Raw genomic sequence first — 17,732 nt, 5'->3', positions numbered from 1 at the left:
TTTGTCCTGAGCAGTTCAATTGACCAGCGTTCTTCAGAAAAATCCTCCAGGTCCTGCATATTCTTCAGTTTTCCAGCATCTTTTGCATATTTGAACCCTCTCCAGCAGAGACTGCATGATTTTGAGATCCATCTTTTCATGCAGAGGACAACTGAGGGACTCAAACACGACTATTAAAAAAGGTTCAAACAATTACCGATGCTCAAGAAGGAAACACAATGCATTAAGGGGGGTGGGGGTCGAATTATTGAATTTGAAGATCAAGGTAAACTGTACTTAATATATCTTCCGGCAAACAGGTAAGTATTGCTTCTGAAGGGCAGTACTAAAAAAAGAAAATATATTTAAACAAAATAAGAACAATTTGGACAGCTCCATCCTGCTCAAAAGTTTTCACCCCCAGGCTCTTAATGCATTGTGTTTCCTTCTGGAGCATCAGTGAACGTTTCAAACTTATTTAGTAGTTGTGTTTGAGTCCCTCAATTGTCCTCAGTGTGAAAAGATGGATCTCAAAATCATACAGTCACTACTGGAGAGGGTTCAAATATGAAAAAGATCCTTTGAAACCAAATAACAGTGATTTCTTGTTGCATCGCTGCATCAGAAAGAGAGTTATAATAATAGAAATGTTCCAAGTGCCCAACCAAAGGGAACACTGATCATCATAATGGTGAGGTTTTTTTTTTTGCTTGACAAAATGGCACTCCAATCAATTAATCTTAACTTTGTTTTTCTGAGTAAACAAGGAATAGTATGTGAATAGTACAGATTACTAGATTTTAACAATTAAGTTAAGACACTAAGTAAAGTTAACTAAAAAGTGTTAGTTAGAATCACTGTTGGATTTTACAGTGTAACTTAGTTTAAGCCCTGTCTGTGAAACCGGGCCATTAAGTGATAAGTGTTTTTAAGATTAACTTGAAATGAGTGTAGATGATGGCAAATATAATATAAATCATGCACAATTAAATAAATATGTATTATATATAAATAAAATACCTAATATAAATATATCTGACAGATATACATTTTGCATTCCTAATATACATCGTACAATATACAGACTATTGCTGATAAGTTTTGGGTCGGAAAGATTTTTAAAAGGAGTCTTTTATACTCACCAAGGTTGCATTTTATTTTTAATATATTTTGGAATTTAATTTATTCCTTTGATGGCAAAACTGAATTTGCATCAGTCATTACTCCAGTCTTCAGTGTCATACGATCCTTCAGAAATCAATATGTTTTTGGTGCTAAAGAAACATTTCTTTTTATTATCAATGTTGAAAACAGTAATAACAGTAATATTTCTATGAAAATCCATACTTTTATGATTATTTCAAGCTTCAAAGATAGCATTTATTTAAAAAAGAAAACTATTGTAACATTATAAATGTCTTTACTCTGACTTTTGAGCCATTTAATACACCCTTGCTGAACAAAAGTATCACATGACATTCTAGAAAAGTGCATGATGTCTGTCCACAGTTGTTTTCCCCTCATACCAAGGTGTCCTGAGCGAACCTGTTTTCTCCAGAGACAGAGTGTCCCCATTTAATAACCTTCGCTTCTAACTGTCTTAGGGGCATGGATATGGAAACATTGTGCAAAGCATACTGGGGTGGTTAAAACTGGCCAAGAGCATGACTAATAACAGGTGACTAGGGCAGTAACCTCATCTAATAGGTAAAAGGAAGATGAAATGAGCGACACTGACCTTTCCCTGTAGACGTCCACTATTGCTTCTCAAATTTGAAGTCTCCAAGGTCCACTGTAACCGAATGAAACTTAAATAAAGCATTTCATTGTCTTTCTTGGAGATGAATTCACCTGTGTTGATATTCAAAAATGAAAAAATTATGTAGGGATCAGACAATGATTTTGAAATGAGTTTCACCCTATCAGAACATGTACTTCGGAGTTCAATGAAAGCTCATTATTATCCTCCGACTGTGATGGAGATCTATGCATTTTGATAGAGTGATGAAAACTGTATGAAGCCCCGCTCCCTCGATGACAGACCTCAAGTCGTCTTTTTCTTGACTAACTCTTCTCCATCATATCCCTAGCACATCTGCTTCTAGGCGTGCTCTCAGACAATGACATATAGCCACAATTAGCCCTGGAAAGACTTCAATTATGATAAAAACCCTTCACCCCTCTTAGGCCATGATTAAAACGCTCTCCTCCACTTCAGTGCCTCTGATAAAGAGCTCTCGTTTCACACCATCACTTCTTCGTTGGGATAATAAACCACTCCGCCAGGGTTCTGCCCGATGCCTTTTACCTCTTACGTCTGGTGTCCCACTGAGGAGGAATGCTCAGCCATTTACATTTTCACATTTGTAGCAATGCAATGACCCTGTTTGGGCTCCCAAAGACACATTAACGTCAACGTAAGCTGCTCACCCTGCATTCAAGACAGAAAAAAATCAGGAAAGACATGACTGCTCACATGACCTTCATCCTCATTTGAGAATGACACAAATGTCCATACAAAATTTTGGAATGAGATTTGCTTAGTAACACGTTTGATAAATGGATTTGCAGTAATGAGATGGAGCCATCACAAAGTCATGAAAAGAAACCTAGAGGAAGAGAGAGAGGGGAAAAGAAGGATCGTCTTTCGGCTGTGTTCTGTCAAGGGAGAAATTACACACTTACTGATTTTTTTTCCCCCAAGGATGGCCACCATAGATCATACGTCGGGATTTACGAGCCAATTTTCAACATGAAATATAGACACCAAGAATCAATTTTACCACTGTTTTTCACTTTCTCCCCTCTCAACAGATCACAGCTGCTAGCTTTCCTCAGGTACCATGGAAGCTGTTTTATCTACAGTCAGACAAGAAAGATAAAGGGATAAATTTATTTCCAGTGGACACTGCTTACCTTGTATTTAAAATAATATTTAGTGAGCTTGTAAAATAAAAATAAACACATTGCTGAATCCAGTTACTTTCTCCATTTCAGTGTGCATAGCTTGGTAACCTGCAATGCCTGATGCGTTGGCTTCTTTAAAATGTTCATTGACAGACAAAAAATATATATAGCTTACTGGTGGAATTTTGTCTTAAACTTAAGTTACTGCATAATAACTTATTGCGTATATACAGAACTATAAAATAAATATCACCTCAAATAGGGAAGTCCACACCACAGCTACGATAACGGCACAAATGAACGATATCGTTGGAATCCCTTTCAGAACAATTTTTTGTTCCCTGCTGAAGAACAATAGAAACTTTGACAGCCATTTAACTCAATTAGCTATACAAACAAGCATACATTTGAATAAAATAGAGATAAAGTTCACTTATAATATAATATATACAAATATATTGTCTTCTAAAATAAATTACGATAGCATTAATATTAATAAATAATTGTGTTCACAGAGATGTTCCAAAGAAAAGGAAACCTTTCAGTCAGAAGTTTTTTGGATGTCACTGCCTCAGTTGAGACCGAGAGGCTCAATACCGCTCTTTACTGTCTGGCATAAATTGATCACGGGTTATGCAGAGTTGACATGTAAATTATAAATGTGTCCTGTCATGTTCAATACTTTAATGAATTTACTGGAGATGTCTTTATCGTGGCGAATTCATGAAGTGGCGATGACGAGCTGCAGAGCTCGCGCTGTTCACGTTATTGATGCGCGCGCTTGACAGCCAATTTAAAACGCACCGAGTGGCTCACAAATACGGAGCAAAATACCCGAATCTCACTGAACAAATCAGCACACGGATATGTTGTCCTAGTCAAATGATGCTGAAAATGTTACCTTTGCTTTAAGGGATTTTAAAAATACATTTCTCGATCTAAACCAGCCCCTAACCTAAATATCAAATCATGGTCACATTTATTTATATTCTAACTCCTAGATAATAATCAGTGGTGAAATACCAAAATGTCCATTTTTACCCCTTTCATTACAATTGAACAAATTAAAAGGGAAACACTTGGGAAAAACATTTATTAAACACAAGGACATTTTAAAGGTAATACGCTCAATGCACAAGAGCATCTATTCGAGATGGTTGAGACGGTCTACAACTCTTCTGAGAAAACACAGGATTGCAGGTGAAAAACAGCACATCAGAATGGCAGACGTAAAGATAGCACTTAGACAGCGCCACATCCAAAAATTGAAACATTTTTCCAGAGCCTGCTGTTTCAAGACGCAGCCAAAAACAAACACCCGTTCAATAAATTCCCCAACAGGATCCAGACTCGTACCATCTGTCCAGCATACGTTCATTTCAGACAGACAAGCAGACTTTCTTTTTTTCTGCCTCTACTTGCTTCGGTCTTGTCATGTGCCGATTAGCTCTCTCTGCCAATTTACAGTTCATCTGGGTTTGGGCTGCCTGGTTGGACAGAGGAGGTGGTATAATGGAATAGGTTGTCAAGGGTGGTCTGTGTCATGGTACAGGTTTGGTCTGGAGAACGAGGAGGGAAGCAGGTGGGATTGAGGGGTGGCGGACAGGGAGGGTAGTCATTGTGCTGAATACATTAACAAAGAGAGCCAGAAAGCGGTCATCAAAAGAGCAGATAACGGATGACCTACAACCACAAACTCAGCCTCTGACCCCCACCAAAACAGGCAATCACTTAAGAGAGCTCCAGACACCTCTCTCTCCTCTTCCAAAAACGTCCAATCGAGTTTACAGTCATTTATGTCACGGTTTCTTCACCTTCTTGATAGATGAGGAACTAGAAGCAGATTCTCTGCGTTTGCGCTGTACAAAGAGGAACATATTCAAATAATTATGCCGTCAACCATGGAATTTTATGGAAACTTGCAATCAAAGCTAGTATTTATGTGAATACATTTAAAAAATAAGGTTTCATGATATTTCTAAATAATCTGAATGCGCATTAACTAATGATCTGAGATGAGCATTATAATATTGATTATATCAGGATTATTATTAGAATTCATGATAGATTCTATGTTATATATTCAAGATAGTTTTTCATGTGTTGAATGTTTTTAAATGTTTAAAAGCTGGTCTAAAAACTGCACGATGATGCTTGTCGAGGTCTTTCACTAAAGTAGACCCATCATAAATTACTAAGCCAACCATTTATTAAGACATTGCAATTTACATATAGGCATTTAAAGGAACTTCCATCTGAAAACTCACCGAATTTGGAGTGAGTGGAGCTCCAACCACATCAATAATCTGCTCTTTGGCTTCAGTTTTGATGTCATCAGCGCCAAGCCAGGATTGACTGTCAGGGGCTCCACCGCTCTCGCTCTGTGGTGTGACGGCGCCCCCTGCTTTCAGAAGTGCATCATAGCGGTGCCGCAACATCTGCTGTTCGTACTCGCAGTTACTGTAGGCCTGCTTCAACTCGTAAACCAGGACCAGGTCGCTGCGGAGTTCATTAAACATCTGCACTATCTCCTCTGTGGGCATAGGGTTGAGGTCTGTCGTGGAACGAGAGGAGATATGTTATGAGACTTTATGAGACTGAACTGTAATAAAGGTTCATTTCATCAATCCCAATATTGATTTTTAAATTCTCAAGATCAATAGTTTATTCTAGTGTTTTCAGCACCATGGCAAAAGAAGCTATAGTTTACCGGAGTTAAAAATTCAAATTGATTGTTATGAGATAAAGGTATTGTACTGTGAAATAAAAGACAAAAATACATCTTTCTATAGAGTCGGCATGTAATAGCCAGGGTTTGTACACATTATTACAGATATGAAATTTCAATTACTTTTGAGGCAATATTCATGACATAAAGTTCCATTAAAGTCTATGTATAGATTAGGCTTGCTGCGATAGTTGGTGTTGCCGGTGTTAAGGCAGCAACACCAGTTAACATCACTTGCCCACCGCGTCACCACCCCCCACTGTCGTTTTGATTCTTTTTATAGTAATAAAATCATTAGATCAGTTAGATAACAGACACTACAAATAAAAACTGAATGTGTCTGCTTAATACAGCATGAGCCAAACGAGAGTCCCAGCCCAGCACAGACCAGCAGCAGGAGTCAGATTTCAAAAAATGCGCAGCTGTGCGCATTTTACTTTCGGTTTAGAATTAGAATTAAAAGCCCCCGTCGGTGATACCGTTATTACCGGTGTTGTCACACATCGATTAACCGGTGGGAAAATGCCCTCACTGTCATATCCTTAGTATACATGCATACATGTTAAATAAGAATTAAGCACATCTTAAAGGGTTCACCCAAAAATTGAAATTCTGCCATTAATCACGAGAGCACCACAACGCATGCGAGAGCAGGCGTTGCGTGAATGCGTGTTGAAGATTAATATTTTGCAAATAATGTTTTTTTATTTGTGCACACAAAGTACTTGTGTTGTTTCATAAAATTGAGAATGAGAAACCACTTGGGTCACATGGATTACTTTAAATCTCATCTTTACTACCTTTCTGGGGCTTGTAAGTGGTATTTGTGTAGGCTGTCAATGGAGGGACAAAAAGCTCTCAGATTAACAAATGTCTTACAGGTTTGGAATAACATGAGAGCAAATAATTAATGACAGGATTTTCATTTTTGGGTGAACTAACCCTTTAACTAAAAAGAATGACTATTAAGGCTATTTGTTTGCTAGCTATTTATTTTAATAAAACATACAAGCTGTGACTGTGCCAGATATTACTTCATGCAGAGAACATAACGTCACCTGTTTGAAATATTCCCGAAGTATTGTAATTTATCAATTAAACATTTTCGATTATACACATATTTGAGAAATACATTTACAAGACTCTTCCAAAACTTTCTGGGTTTATTCATTTTGCCAAAACTTTTCCAAGCCAGGAAATGGCTTTTTTAGAGTTCAATGACTTGTCAAGGTTTTTCCATGACTGTACGAACCCTGAATAGGATACAGCATGAGCAAGTCTGAATCACAAATGACTCTTTTAAACCATTTCTTTAGTGAATCAACTAGTGTAATCTGATTCACAAATAAATAATCTGTCCGTATGATGCACATTATTCATTAAAAATGAATTAATAAATCCCATATTAATCTCAAATTTCTATACTAATTCATGGGATTTTTCATGAGTTTATCATTTAAAATACCTTCATACATTTTAACAAGAAATACAATTCTTTAATATGCAAGCGAAATTGACATTACAACTGAAATTTGCTCAAATGAATTAGAATAAAAATCAGAATTGAATCAAGAGCTTATGAATCAGAATCAATACCGTTTATAGATGGAAACCTGTATATTAGAGTCAAAACGACCATAGAAATGATGTGGTAGGAAGGAGCTCAGAAGAAATGCAACTTAAAACGCTACTCACCCACTCCTTGCTCTGTTAGGATCTGTTCAATTGCTTTTATTTTCTTCTGTCCAACTGAGCTGGGCAGCTTCATCTAGACACGGAAATCCATTCATTAACAAAATCTATAACTACGAATAAACTTTCAGTAAACTTAAGTTGTGCTTGTGCACTCGTGTCTGAATCCATGAGGTCTTTGGAACTCTAGATGGAACATTAACACCTTTAATCTCAGATGGCTACATGGTAGAAAAAAAGTGGGAGCAATGGAATAAAAATGGGGTCATCTTTCATTCATAATACCCCTGATATGCACTTCAGAGAGGGCAGATCAAAACATGTTTATGCACCCAAGTCTGACTAACAGATGACCAGCCACATCTGAGTCATATACTACCCCAGTACCATCCTTAATGCGTTTTATATAGAGCGCCCTCCCTTCATTACTCTTTAAGAGGAATGCCTTCCTGTGGGTAGATTACTCTACCTATGACTGTGTGAATCAATCAACTCCTGGCTAATGAGAGAGAAGTTAAACACCACAGGCTCCTGTGGCGAGGAGGGATGTATCATAATATTCTGCATAGATCGTATATTAAGAAACGGATCAGGGGTCAGTTTTTTCGAAGCATGTAAATTGATCTTACTCTCTGGCTCCGTAGTGAAACACCAGCAGATTTGAAGTCTGGGAATTTGATGCCTGCGGTTTCAGGAACGGCCTGCCATTGGACAGATGAGAGGGCATTAGAGGAGAAAATGCTAGAAAGTTTTAAAGTTTATAAAAAATTAACTTATTTCTAAAGAAATGCACAGAAAAAACTACAGAAAAGAAAGTGCAAAATTATGATCATCACTATTAAAAAATCAAATGTATACTAATTTAAACCACTATTATGGTTAACTTTGAATTCAGACAGTTTGAAGGGTATATAAAAGAGGAAATTACAGGTTTTTCCATCTCTCGTTTCTGAGGCAGCTTCTTCTTGGTGGCTTTGCGTTCAGCTCTGCGCATCTCTGTGTTTGTGTCAGCGGCTGTAATGAGCTTCTGGAGGTCCTGGGCCTTCTTCTCACGCTCCTTCTTGCGTGTCTCAATCTTCCTCAACTCCTGGACCAGGTATTCCTCTTCTGCCACCTAAAGGAAGGAAAAGGTACATGTTCATAAAGTACATTATTCTAAATGAGATAAAGTTTGTACTTGACTCTTTCCACGCCATTGATGGAATTTTCCATCATTTATGACACACAGCGCTTCCCAGCCACTGACAGGATTACCAGGCAAGCCATGTTTTCACTGTAATATGGTAGGGGGCAATTACTACTTCTGAAAGAGTACTGGACCTCCAGATCGAAACAAAGGTGATCTACTCCATCTCTGTTTTGATCATCGATCTGAATCTGATCCAGAATTGTCTTCGACAAAAATGTGATTTTCTCAACTTTTTGTTCAAAATGTTTGCTTTTTAAAAAAATGAAACTTACCCACATTCAAGTGTTGATAAAAAAAAGAATGCATGAAACTAGAATAAAATGTTTAAAAAAAAAAAAAAAAGCAGAGGCTGTTTTTTCTTTTGATATATTGCATGTTCACGCGTGTGAGCAAGGATTTAATTACATGCTTAGATATTCATACAACAAAATATTCTTGAGGCCATAAACGTTGTGTGAAAACTGGCTGGCAACTTAAAAAAAAAAAAACACTGACAGGGAAAGAGTTAAAGAGACCATATTATACCCTTTTACAGCATCTTTTTCCAAAGTCTACTAGAATAGGTTTCATGCTTGAATATTCAAGAGACATTATTTTTCACATATTTTACATTGTTGCAGCACCTCTCCTCCCGGTCTGTCAATAACTCCCTGTCTCTATGAAGCCCCTCCTTCCAAAAGCACAATGTGTTCTGACAGGTCGGCTGGACCAGTTGTGATTGGTCAACCGCTTCCAGCGTATTTCAGAAATGTCACACCCTAAAGGCCAATTTATACTTCTGCGTCGAGTGCACGCAGAGGGTACGGCGTACCCTACGCATAGACGCGTTGGATACGCCGTACCCTACGCATAGACGCGTTGGATACGCCGTACCCTACGCCGTAGCCTGACGCGCACCTCTCCAAAAATGTAACAACGCGTCAATTCTACGCGGACCGCAAGCGCTGTGATTGGTCTGCCAGAACCCTTCCCTCAGGTCAATAAATAAATAAAAAAATCTGCGATAGGAGTGTGTGTGTGTGTGTGTGTGTGTGTGTCCAGAAATTGGATGATAGTTCCTTACGTCTGCTATAACACACTATTTTGCAGTCCAGCGATTCTTTATGGTAGTAAATAAATACATAGATCCGCTGAATATAGTTTATTTATTTTCTCATTAAAACCAAAGATGTTAATCAGTAATTGTATATCAAGAACAGGGACACATTAGGGTATATTTCGTGAATGAAGTCTCCGCAACAACAATCGCTTGCTGAGCCACCGCTGCTGAAAACAGCGTCCACGAGCTCCGCATAGTTTCACAAATGCATTCCAGCGCCAGATCCCCTTATTTAACTTTACTAATCAACTAGAGATGCTAAATTTGTATTAGATACAACAACTCAAGCTGCAAGAAAAGCCGCTCTCTCACTGCTGCTGATATTCCGACATGAATGTACAGATTCTACACATCAAGCTGCTTCTTCTTCGGCTGTTGTCTTGATTACACCAACATGCCCGAGGACACTGCCTCCTAGCGTCTGCATGTGGAATTGCACATTGACGCAGACAACAGCGCAGAAGTATAAATGCTCACGACGGCGTCGGCTACGGCGTACACTACGGCGTACACTCGACGCAGAAGTATAAATGGGCCTTTACCAAAACTGCGAGTCTCAACACACTACTAACGCAATTTAACCAGGCTCAGCTCCTTTATTTTGCATATGCCTTGGCCGGGAATTATTTAAATTAGGAATATTTTTAGACTTTTTTCATGCTCAAACAGCAACATTACATACTAAAGATAGTTGAAAATGTAAAAAAGCACAATAAGTCTTCTTTAAAGGAACACGGCACTTTTTTCAAAAATTTCCAACTCATTTTCGCCTTTTCCAACTCCCCAAGAGTTAAACAGTTGAGTTTTACTGTTTTCGAATCCATTCAGCTGATCTCCGGGTCTGGCGGTAGCACTTTTAGCATAGCTTAGCATAGATCAATGAATCTGATTAGACCGTTAGTATCTCGCTCAAAAAAATGACTATAATCTAATAGAAACTATACTCTTATTCCTGCATAATAATCAAGGAACTTTGTTGCCGTACCATGGGTGCAGCAGGCGCAATGATATTACGCAGCACCTGAAAATAGTCCCCAGGACGCATCCTGTGCAAGCAGATTGTCACATTGGTTATGTTGACGGAAGTTAGCCTATTTTCAGGCACTGCGTAATATCATTGCGCCGCTGCACCCATGGTATGGCAGCAAAGCTCCTTGATTACTACGCAGGAATGAGAGTATAGTTCCTAGTCATATCAGCCTAGAAAATAAATGTGTAACTCTAGGGTAGTTGGAAAATGAGCCTATTTTCAAAAATAGTGGCGTGTTCCTTTAAAATTGATACTAATATAACGCTGTTGTAACAATTGTTATGCAGATGTGCAGTCTCACCTGTTCTGGGGTGCGGTTGAAAAGTCTCTCGAGCTGCTCTTTCCTGCGCCTCTCATGACCAGCATCAAAGATGTAGATCTTGGGCTCTGTTCCTGTTCCAGCCCGAACCTTTGTTAGTTTGCCACAAATGCTGTAATAACGCTCTTTAAGATCCTCCACAGAGCGCTTCTACAATAATAACATTGAAATCAGTGAAGAAATGTGATTAGAAGGAAGCCAAATGACTATTTTATTCTTCGTAAGAAGCGGAATCATGAAGAGGAATTTACTCTGTACTGTTGGTGATCATAGCGATCATGGACAACAATAAACCGCAGGTCGAAGCGTTTGCTCAAGTCGAACAGGTGATCTGTTTCAGCTTTCGTCCATCCGTCGTCATGAAGATACATCTGATACTCCTGCTCAGAGTACACAGGAACCTGCACAGTCTATAAACAGAAATAATATTTTTAATAACATGCAAGGAGAGGAATTTCAATTTCAAAACAATAATAATACACAATCTCTTCTTCTTCCTCTACTAATGTCATTTTCTCTTTTCTCCTACACTACACAACAATCTTTTCTTTCCAACCTTGTTGAAGCGAGCAAATGGGTAGTCCTTGCCCTCCTCTGCTGCACGCCTCCAGTGATGAAAGATGGCTCCATCTTTTCTGGCTGGATTAGAAAAGGGCATCCACTTCCAGGGTCGCACCTTCTTACAGCCCAGTTTCGCCTTCACTGTCCGGTAGCCTTGCGTAGTATCACTTGGTAACAAGGGAGGGGCATCCCGACTGAAAAAAGGAAAACGTTTGGTATATATTGTTGTCATCTTTCAATGTAACAATACATTGGATAGTCTAATGCTATTTCATGCATTCTGACTTACTTACACTGTTAAAGAGTTGGATTCTCATGCTAAACATGGCCAAAATTTCACAAAAAAAGAATTGGACGTATGACGGCGTATTTCTGTGCCAAATACACTCCTTCAGGATTCGAACAAGTTTCCGAAAGTTTTTTTCGAGTATGGCCCGGTATGACTTCATAAAGGGCGGAATTGCTTGTATGGCCACTTCTCCCGGATGAACGCGTGCGCTTATCAACCAGAGCAAGAGCAAGAGTGTGCCCATCAATGAGCTTAATTCGTGGTACAGCCGTCGGCAGCGCTGTCATTTTGTTTTTAGACCACGAAATCAACAATGTCACTAAAGAAGTGTGTTTTTGGTTGGGAAAGATAACCTTGTTCAGCTTCCCAAATAACCCAGCGTTAAGGAAACAGTGGATGCAGTTTGTTTTTCCGGAGCAGTAACGTAGTTCTGGAAGTGTATGTGCTTGTTCCCGGTCACGAGTAGAAACCACAGACGGCGAGTGAAACTGCATCAAATGTCTGTTTTGTGTTGGCAATCGGCGCGTAAGTGCATATAATGTAAACAGCACGAACATATAGTGAATCGAAAGTGATCCAGGGATAATGCCATGATGTATTGCTGCGTCCCAATTTGCATACTATCCGTCCTAATAAATAGTATTCGAAAATAGAATTAGTATGTCCCAAATCGTAGTATGTTGAAAAGAGTATTCCAAAGATACCCGGATGGTCTACTATTTCTGGTCAGAATTGGAAGTACAGATCGATGCACTCTCGAACAGCTGATATTGCCAACAACCCATTGCGAGTTGGACAAGGATTCGATTAGAACTACAAACGCGGATAAAAAGTGTTATAAAACTACAAACATGACAGATGTGTGAGTCCAACGGTTAAGTAGAGAGGTTTAGATTAAGTGGCTTTAGTGATTAATTATCAGTATTTAACCTGACCAAAAGATGTTTATTCAATGTTATCCACATTATAATATTTCACCTGCAGCAGCATTGTGAACTTTTGTAATGATACGTTTGGCCATTAACTTTCAAATGCATCATTATATTTAAAATGCAAACACATGAGAGTCTCTGCATTAAAGACCCACGAATGGCAGATCAACGTGCGACTACATTTCTCTCCGATATGGTAGGAAATTAAATTGAATGTAGAGGATTTTAACTGTGACGATGATTGACAAGGCAGTTTAAACTAGAGGTCAACCGATTCATCGACACCGATAGTTGATTGGTGGAACAATCGGTTATCGGCAAAAATCCTCACCGATCGTTTTCCGAAAATCCTCACTGATCGTTTTCCCGTGTAGCGTTCGTTGCTGGAGCGGCTGAGACGGGTGCGCTGTTATTACACAGTACAAGAGCTCTGAGAAGGGCCTGCTGGCATGATATAGCACGAGAGCGGCCTCTAGAGGCGAGAAAAAAACCCTCACGTGTGTTGTTTACATTACCATGTGAGGCTGAGCGCTTAACGGAGAGTACACACTGCACAGATAGCGCTGACACATCAGATGTTTAAAACATGCCAGCGAAACTGTATGAATACAGAACTTGTTGCCAAATCATTATAAAGTAATTAATTTCTTAACTAGATGCTGCATTAACGTAACGTAATTAAGGTAAATAACAACAGTGTGCATGTTTGTCGTCGAGGCTGAGAGGACGCTAATAGCAGTACCTCAAGCAGTTAAAACAATGTGATAAAAACACACGCAAGTCCGACCCACATGTTGCATATTTAAAATTAGTGATGTGAGAAAGCAAACTGTATCATCATGCTGCAGACAGAAACATAAACAAAGCAGAAGCGGATTCGTTTTTTTGTTTTATTAGATAATCGCTTTCTAAAAAAGCAGACTGTTTGGATTTGTATGAAATGGTAACACTACAATAAGATTCCATTTGTAACATTGACTAAGGTTATTAAATGCTGTGCAAGTATTGTTCATCGTTAGTATGTTAATTTCAACATTAAATTGTTTGAATTTATATCTGTTAACCTTGGTTAATGCACTATGAACTAACATAAATGATCAAGGTACAATTGTATTGCTCATATTAAAGGGGTGGTAAACCACGATTTCACTATTCTAACTTTAGCTAACGTGTAATGTTGCTGCTTGAGCATAAACAACATCTGCAAAGTTACAACGTTCAAAGTTTAAAGCAAAGGGAGATATTTGCTTTTAAAGAAATCAGTTTCTAAGGACTACAGCAAACGGCCGCTAGGGACTACTACACATTCACCCAGGTTTTGCTGACATCACCAGGCCCAATATTTACATAAACCCCTCCTCCGGGGAATATGAAATAAGGGGGGGGGGGGGGGCATTTTGTATCGCGGCGCTGTTGTGGTATAGTAGGCTGGAGTGTTGTTGCCGCGATGCCGAGGAAACGCTGTTATTTTCATCCGGATTGCAGGTCTGGGGTACTTGCTCTGTTCAGCCTTCATAGGGACGGGGGTGCGTTGCAGAGCGTTTAACATACAGCACGTTATATGCACGTGTGTTTGAGTCAGCGGGGAATCAGGCGCGCGCAGGGCTCCCTGCATCCACCGTCTTCGCGATTTCAATGCCAGATTTGCACAACGTCAGCTGCGTGAAAAAAACACTGCCGGTGCGTGGATGCACGACGCGCGCGCTGCACATTTCACGGAGGACAACACAAACTTCCACAAACTTCGCGAGTTCAATACAGGATATGCACAACGGCTTGTCCTGAAAGCTGGATTTACAAACAGAAGCTGTTCACGGGCCACAACCTGTAAGTCTGATTTATTTTTCATCGATGTGTTTTCCTGTAATAGGTTGTAGCAAGGAAGTAAACAGATGACAACGCTGTTCTGCAAACCAGTCTGTTAAATGCTCATTCATACTTAACGTTATCCGACGAACACCTATCGTTACAAACACTAACGTTAAAATCTCAACAGCGAACCTGGCATTAGTGTAAATGATTCTTTGATTAGAGCTTTTATGTATTGTTTATCTACAGGCATGCTAAACATGGTTCTGTGTGTGATTTGGCTAACTTACTAGTTTAAGCCAGTGCTTAGTGTTTGTTTTGGGTTAGTTCTTGTGACAGATATTTGGCTATAATCGTTCTAAAAATACAAAAGTTAAAGTGCCATTCAGTAGCGATCATTATAGATCCGCAGTCTTTACTCTTGAGGACTGAACAGGTTCTGCTCGATCATCTTCACTCAAATGTTCTGGGTCTGATTCGGGCTCAGATTGGTATGGTTTTATTGACGCCGTTGTTTCTAACACTGACCAAAGCACAGCCTCCGATAAAGGTAAGGGGCGTGGCGTTTCCGACAAACGTGCACTAGGCGTTTAGCGAATCACAACACACTGGGCCAGCTAACCAATCTGAGCCCATCGCGTATTTTTGAGGGACTGGCTTCATACAACCCGGAAAGCATCAGACCGTTTTACAAGGAGGGACAGAGCAGTGTAGAATAAAGGTCAAATATATGAAAAATAAGGCAATTTTTTTTAAAACGAAGCATGAACACATGTTACAGTGCACCCCACAAACACAGTCAAGCCTTCAAAAGAATGTGTTTTACCACCCCTTTAATACATGCTGTAAAAATGTATGCATAATGCTTATAGATCATGTCAGCTAATACATCCTTTGTTGCATAGGGACTTGCATAGTGTTACCTATGAAATGTACATGCTTGTTTCTAGATTATAGGTAAAGAAACAAATTTGACCTGTAATATTTTAATGTATCTATAATGTAATATGTAATATAAAGAATTTATGTTATGTTAGAACTTCTCATTTTAATATTCATATTTATATGTTTTTAATTTAGCACATTTTCAAAGTTCAGCACTGTTTTTATGTTTTTTTATCCAGTATCCATTTTAAAAACTATCGGTCGATTAATCGGTTATTGGCAAGTGTGGTCCAACCTAGTTATCGGTAAAATCCACTATCGGTTGACCTCTAGTTTAAACAGTGACGGGCTACACGTAACTAAGCAACAGAGTCCGTTAAAGATGACGAAGTAGTATGTCCCAAAACTTGCATACTCTTTTGCTACACACTCAAAAGTATGTACTTTTTCTTCACAAAAAGAGTACATACTTTTAGGTCGTAGTACAAGTAGGCGAATTGGGACGCAGCATGTGTGTGTGTGTGCTCATATGACTCTTTAGCTCCGTCCCCTGCATGCCTGCATGAGCTTGGCTGTTTTCGGAAAGAATCAATACAGCGTATCTCTTTTATACATTATATAAAACTAAAGACTCTTCTGAGATATGAAGGATGCAATACTACTCTATAGGTACTCAAGATTAACATGCGATTGGCAGAAACTGTGTGTGTTATGTACCCTTTAAAAACATTCCGGCATGTAATTCCAGCTGTATTTACATCTATAATTACATCGTTGACCCTTCTGATTTTTTAATGCAACTACATAGTAATCAAACGCATCTAGATATAAAGTGCACATTCATCAAAGAACGTGTCACAGTTTCCACAAAATATTAAGCAGCATAACCAAACCAGTTTTCAGAATTGATAATATAAGACATTTTTCTTGGGCATTAAATAATTATATTAGAATAATTTCTGAAGGATCATGTGACACTAGAGACTGGAGTAATGATGCTGAAAATTAAGCTTTGCCATTAAAGGAATACATTTTAATAAATTATAATAAGTTCACAATATTACTGTTATAATTGTATTTTGTATCAAATAAATGCAGCCTTGGTGAGCATAAGAGACTTTTAAAAAAACATTACAAAACTTTTGAATTGTAGTGTATATTAAGTGTTTAGTTCCTAAAAATACATTTATTTAATTTTTGATTTCAATTACCTGAAAATTATGACGCAATAAACTTATGCAAACTCTTTTGCTGTATAAATTGATACGATGTAACATGTTAGTTACTTGTTTGTTTTTTGTCATTTTAGTAATTTCAACAAAACAAAGACAAAGATACATTCAAACAAGCAACAGAATCTGCCGCTAATCATGTGAATCATTTTTTTAGAGGGCAGTGCAAATAAAATCTGGGCAAAAACTGTAAGGTGAAAAGGTTGAGTCCAGACTGTCATCTTACTTTTTGTCTGAATACAGCAAGGCATAAACTTCTCTGTGCATTCCTTCTGGTCTCTTGAAGGTTAATGTCTCGGTTACTTTCTTGGCTTTTTTCTACAAAGATGAACAGAATGAGAATTGTCTCAATACAAAGCCAAGACATTTGTCACAGTAACATCCTCTATCTGAATTCAATAGTTTGATGGTGTTGGTTATGTGACAGGTTACCTTGTCTGAGTTGATGAAGTCCTTCTTGCTGATGGGTACTGAATCATTGTCTCCTCCTGTCAGCTCCAAAATATCCCTCACGTCAGCACCGGTCGTCATGGTGAGGGACTAATAGTTTAGACAGAATGATTAGCAAAGAGATGCATTTATAAAATACTTATACAATGAAGTGCTTGGTTTGCTTTTGAAAGCAGACAATAAGCATCGTCTTTGTTATGAGAGCTGAATGAACCTCTGGTAGCAGTACATCTGACAACGATCATTAAGTTACCCCACCCAAACACAGACAGCACGTCAGGGTTAAATGTTCAAACTTGTTTGCTGGGTCTGTGTGAGTTGATAGATGATAAAGAAATAAATTATAGCTTCAACTGAGCGCTAACTCGAATCTCGGAATCAATGAGCTTACAGGCGGGAACCGTATTGAGCTCATATAGTACTTCCAGAACTGCATTATCGACCTGTAAGGGTATTAAAAGTAACGTTTAATCTTACCTGAGAAAAATAAAGACAGCCGGTTAATGTAAAATATATATGCTGGTCTTTATTTGCGGGACAGTGTTAGCTGAAATGCTGTATATCTAACGGCGGATGCAGATCTCCTCTTCGACGGGTGGCTCCTCTGTGCTTCATGACACAGTCTCTGAAT

The 17,732-nt window shown here is 38.7% G+C and overlaps 1 protein-coding gene across 1 annotated transcript; it reads right to left on the bottom strand.

The window, feature by feature from the left end:
• Positions 1-3,954: 3,954 nt before the first annotated feature.
• Positions 3,955-17,732, bottom strand: dmap1 (DNA methyltransferase 1 associated protein 1). The gene is made up of 11 exons (XM_079826687.1): positions 17,579-17,732; positions 17,084-17,191; positions 16,878-16,969; positions 11,500-11,698; positions 11,195-11,353; positions 10,926-11,093; positions 8,235-8,420; positions 7,936-8,007; positions 7,310-7,382; positions 5,154-5,440; positions 3,955-4,745 (listed from the first exon to the last, which is right to left on the bottom strand). Exons 2-11 carry the CDS (start codon positions 17,180-17,182, stop codon positions 4,686-4,688), a joined length of 1,395 nt encoding a protein of 464 aa, XP_079682813.1. The 5' UTR covers positions 17,183-17,191; positions 17,579-17,732; the 3' UTR covers positions 3,955-4,685.

Source organism: Gobio gobio, assembly GCF_949357685.1.
Source record: "Gobio gobio genome assembly, chromosome: 10".
In the NCBI taxonomy this organism is placed as follows: Eukaryota; Metazoa; Chordata; class Actinopteri; order Cypriniformes; family Gobionidae; genus Gobio; species Gobio gobio.
This window is presented reverse-complemented; position numbering and strand designations above follow the sequence as displayed.

Coding starts and splice junctions, on each gene's coding strand:
- dmap1 (XM_079826687.1), bottom strand. CDS start 17,182: ATGACGACCGGTGCTGACGTGAGGGATATTTTGGAGCTGACAGGAGGA. Junction 11,699..16,877: donor TTGCTGTATTCAGACAAAAA/GTAAGATGACAG, acceptor TCCTTTTTTCAG/TCGGGATGCCCCTCCCTTGT. Junction 4,746..5,153: donor CTCCACTCACTCCAAATTCG/GTGAGTTTTCAG, acceptor CTCTTTGTACAG/CGCAAACGCAGAGAATCTGC.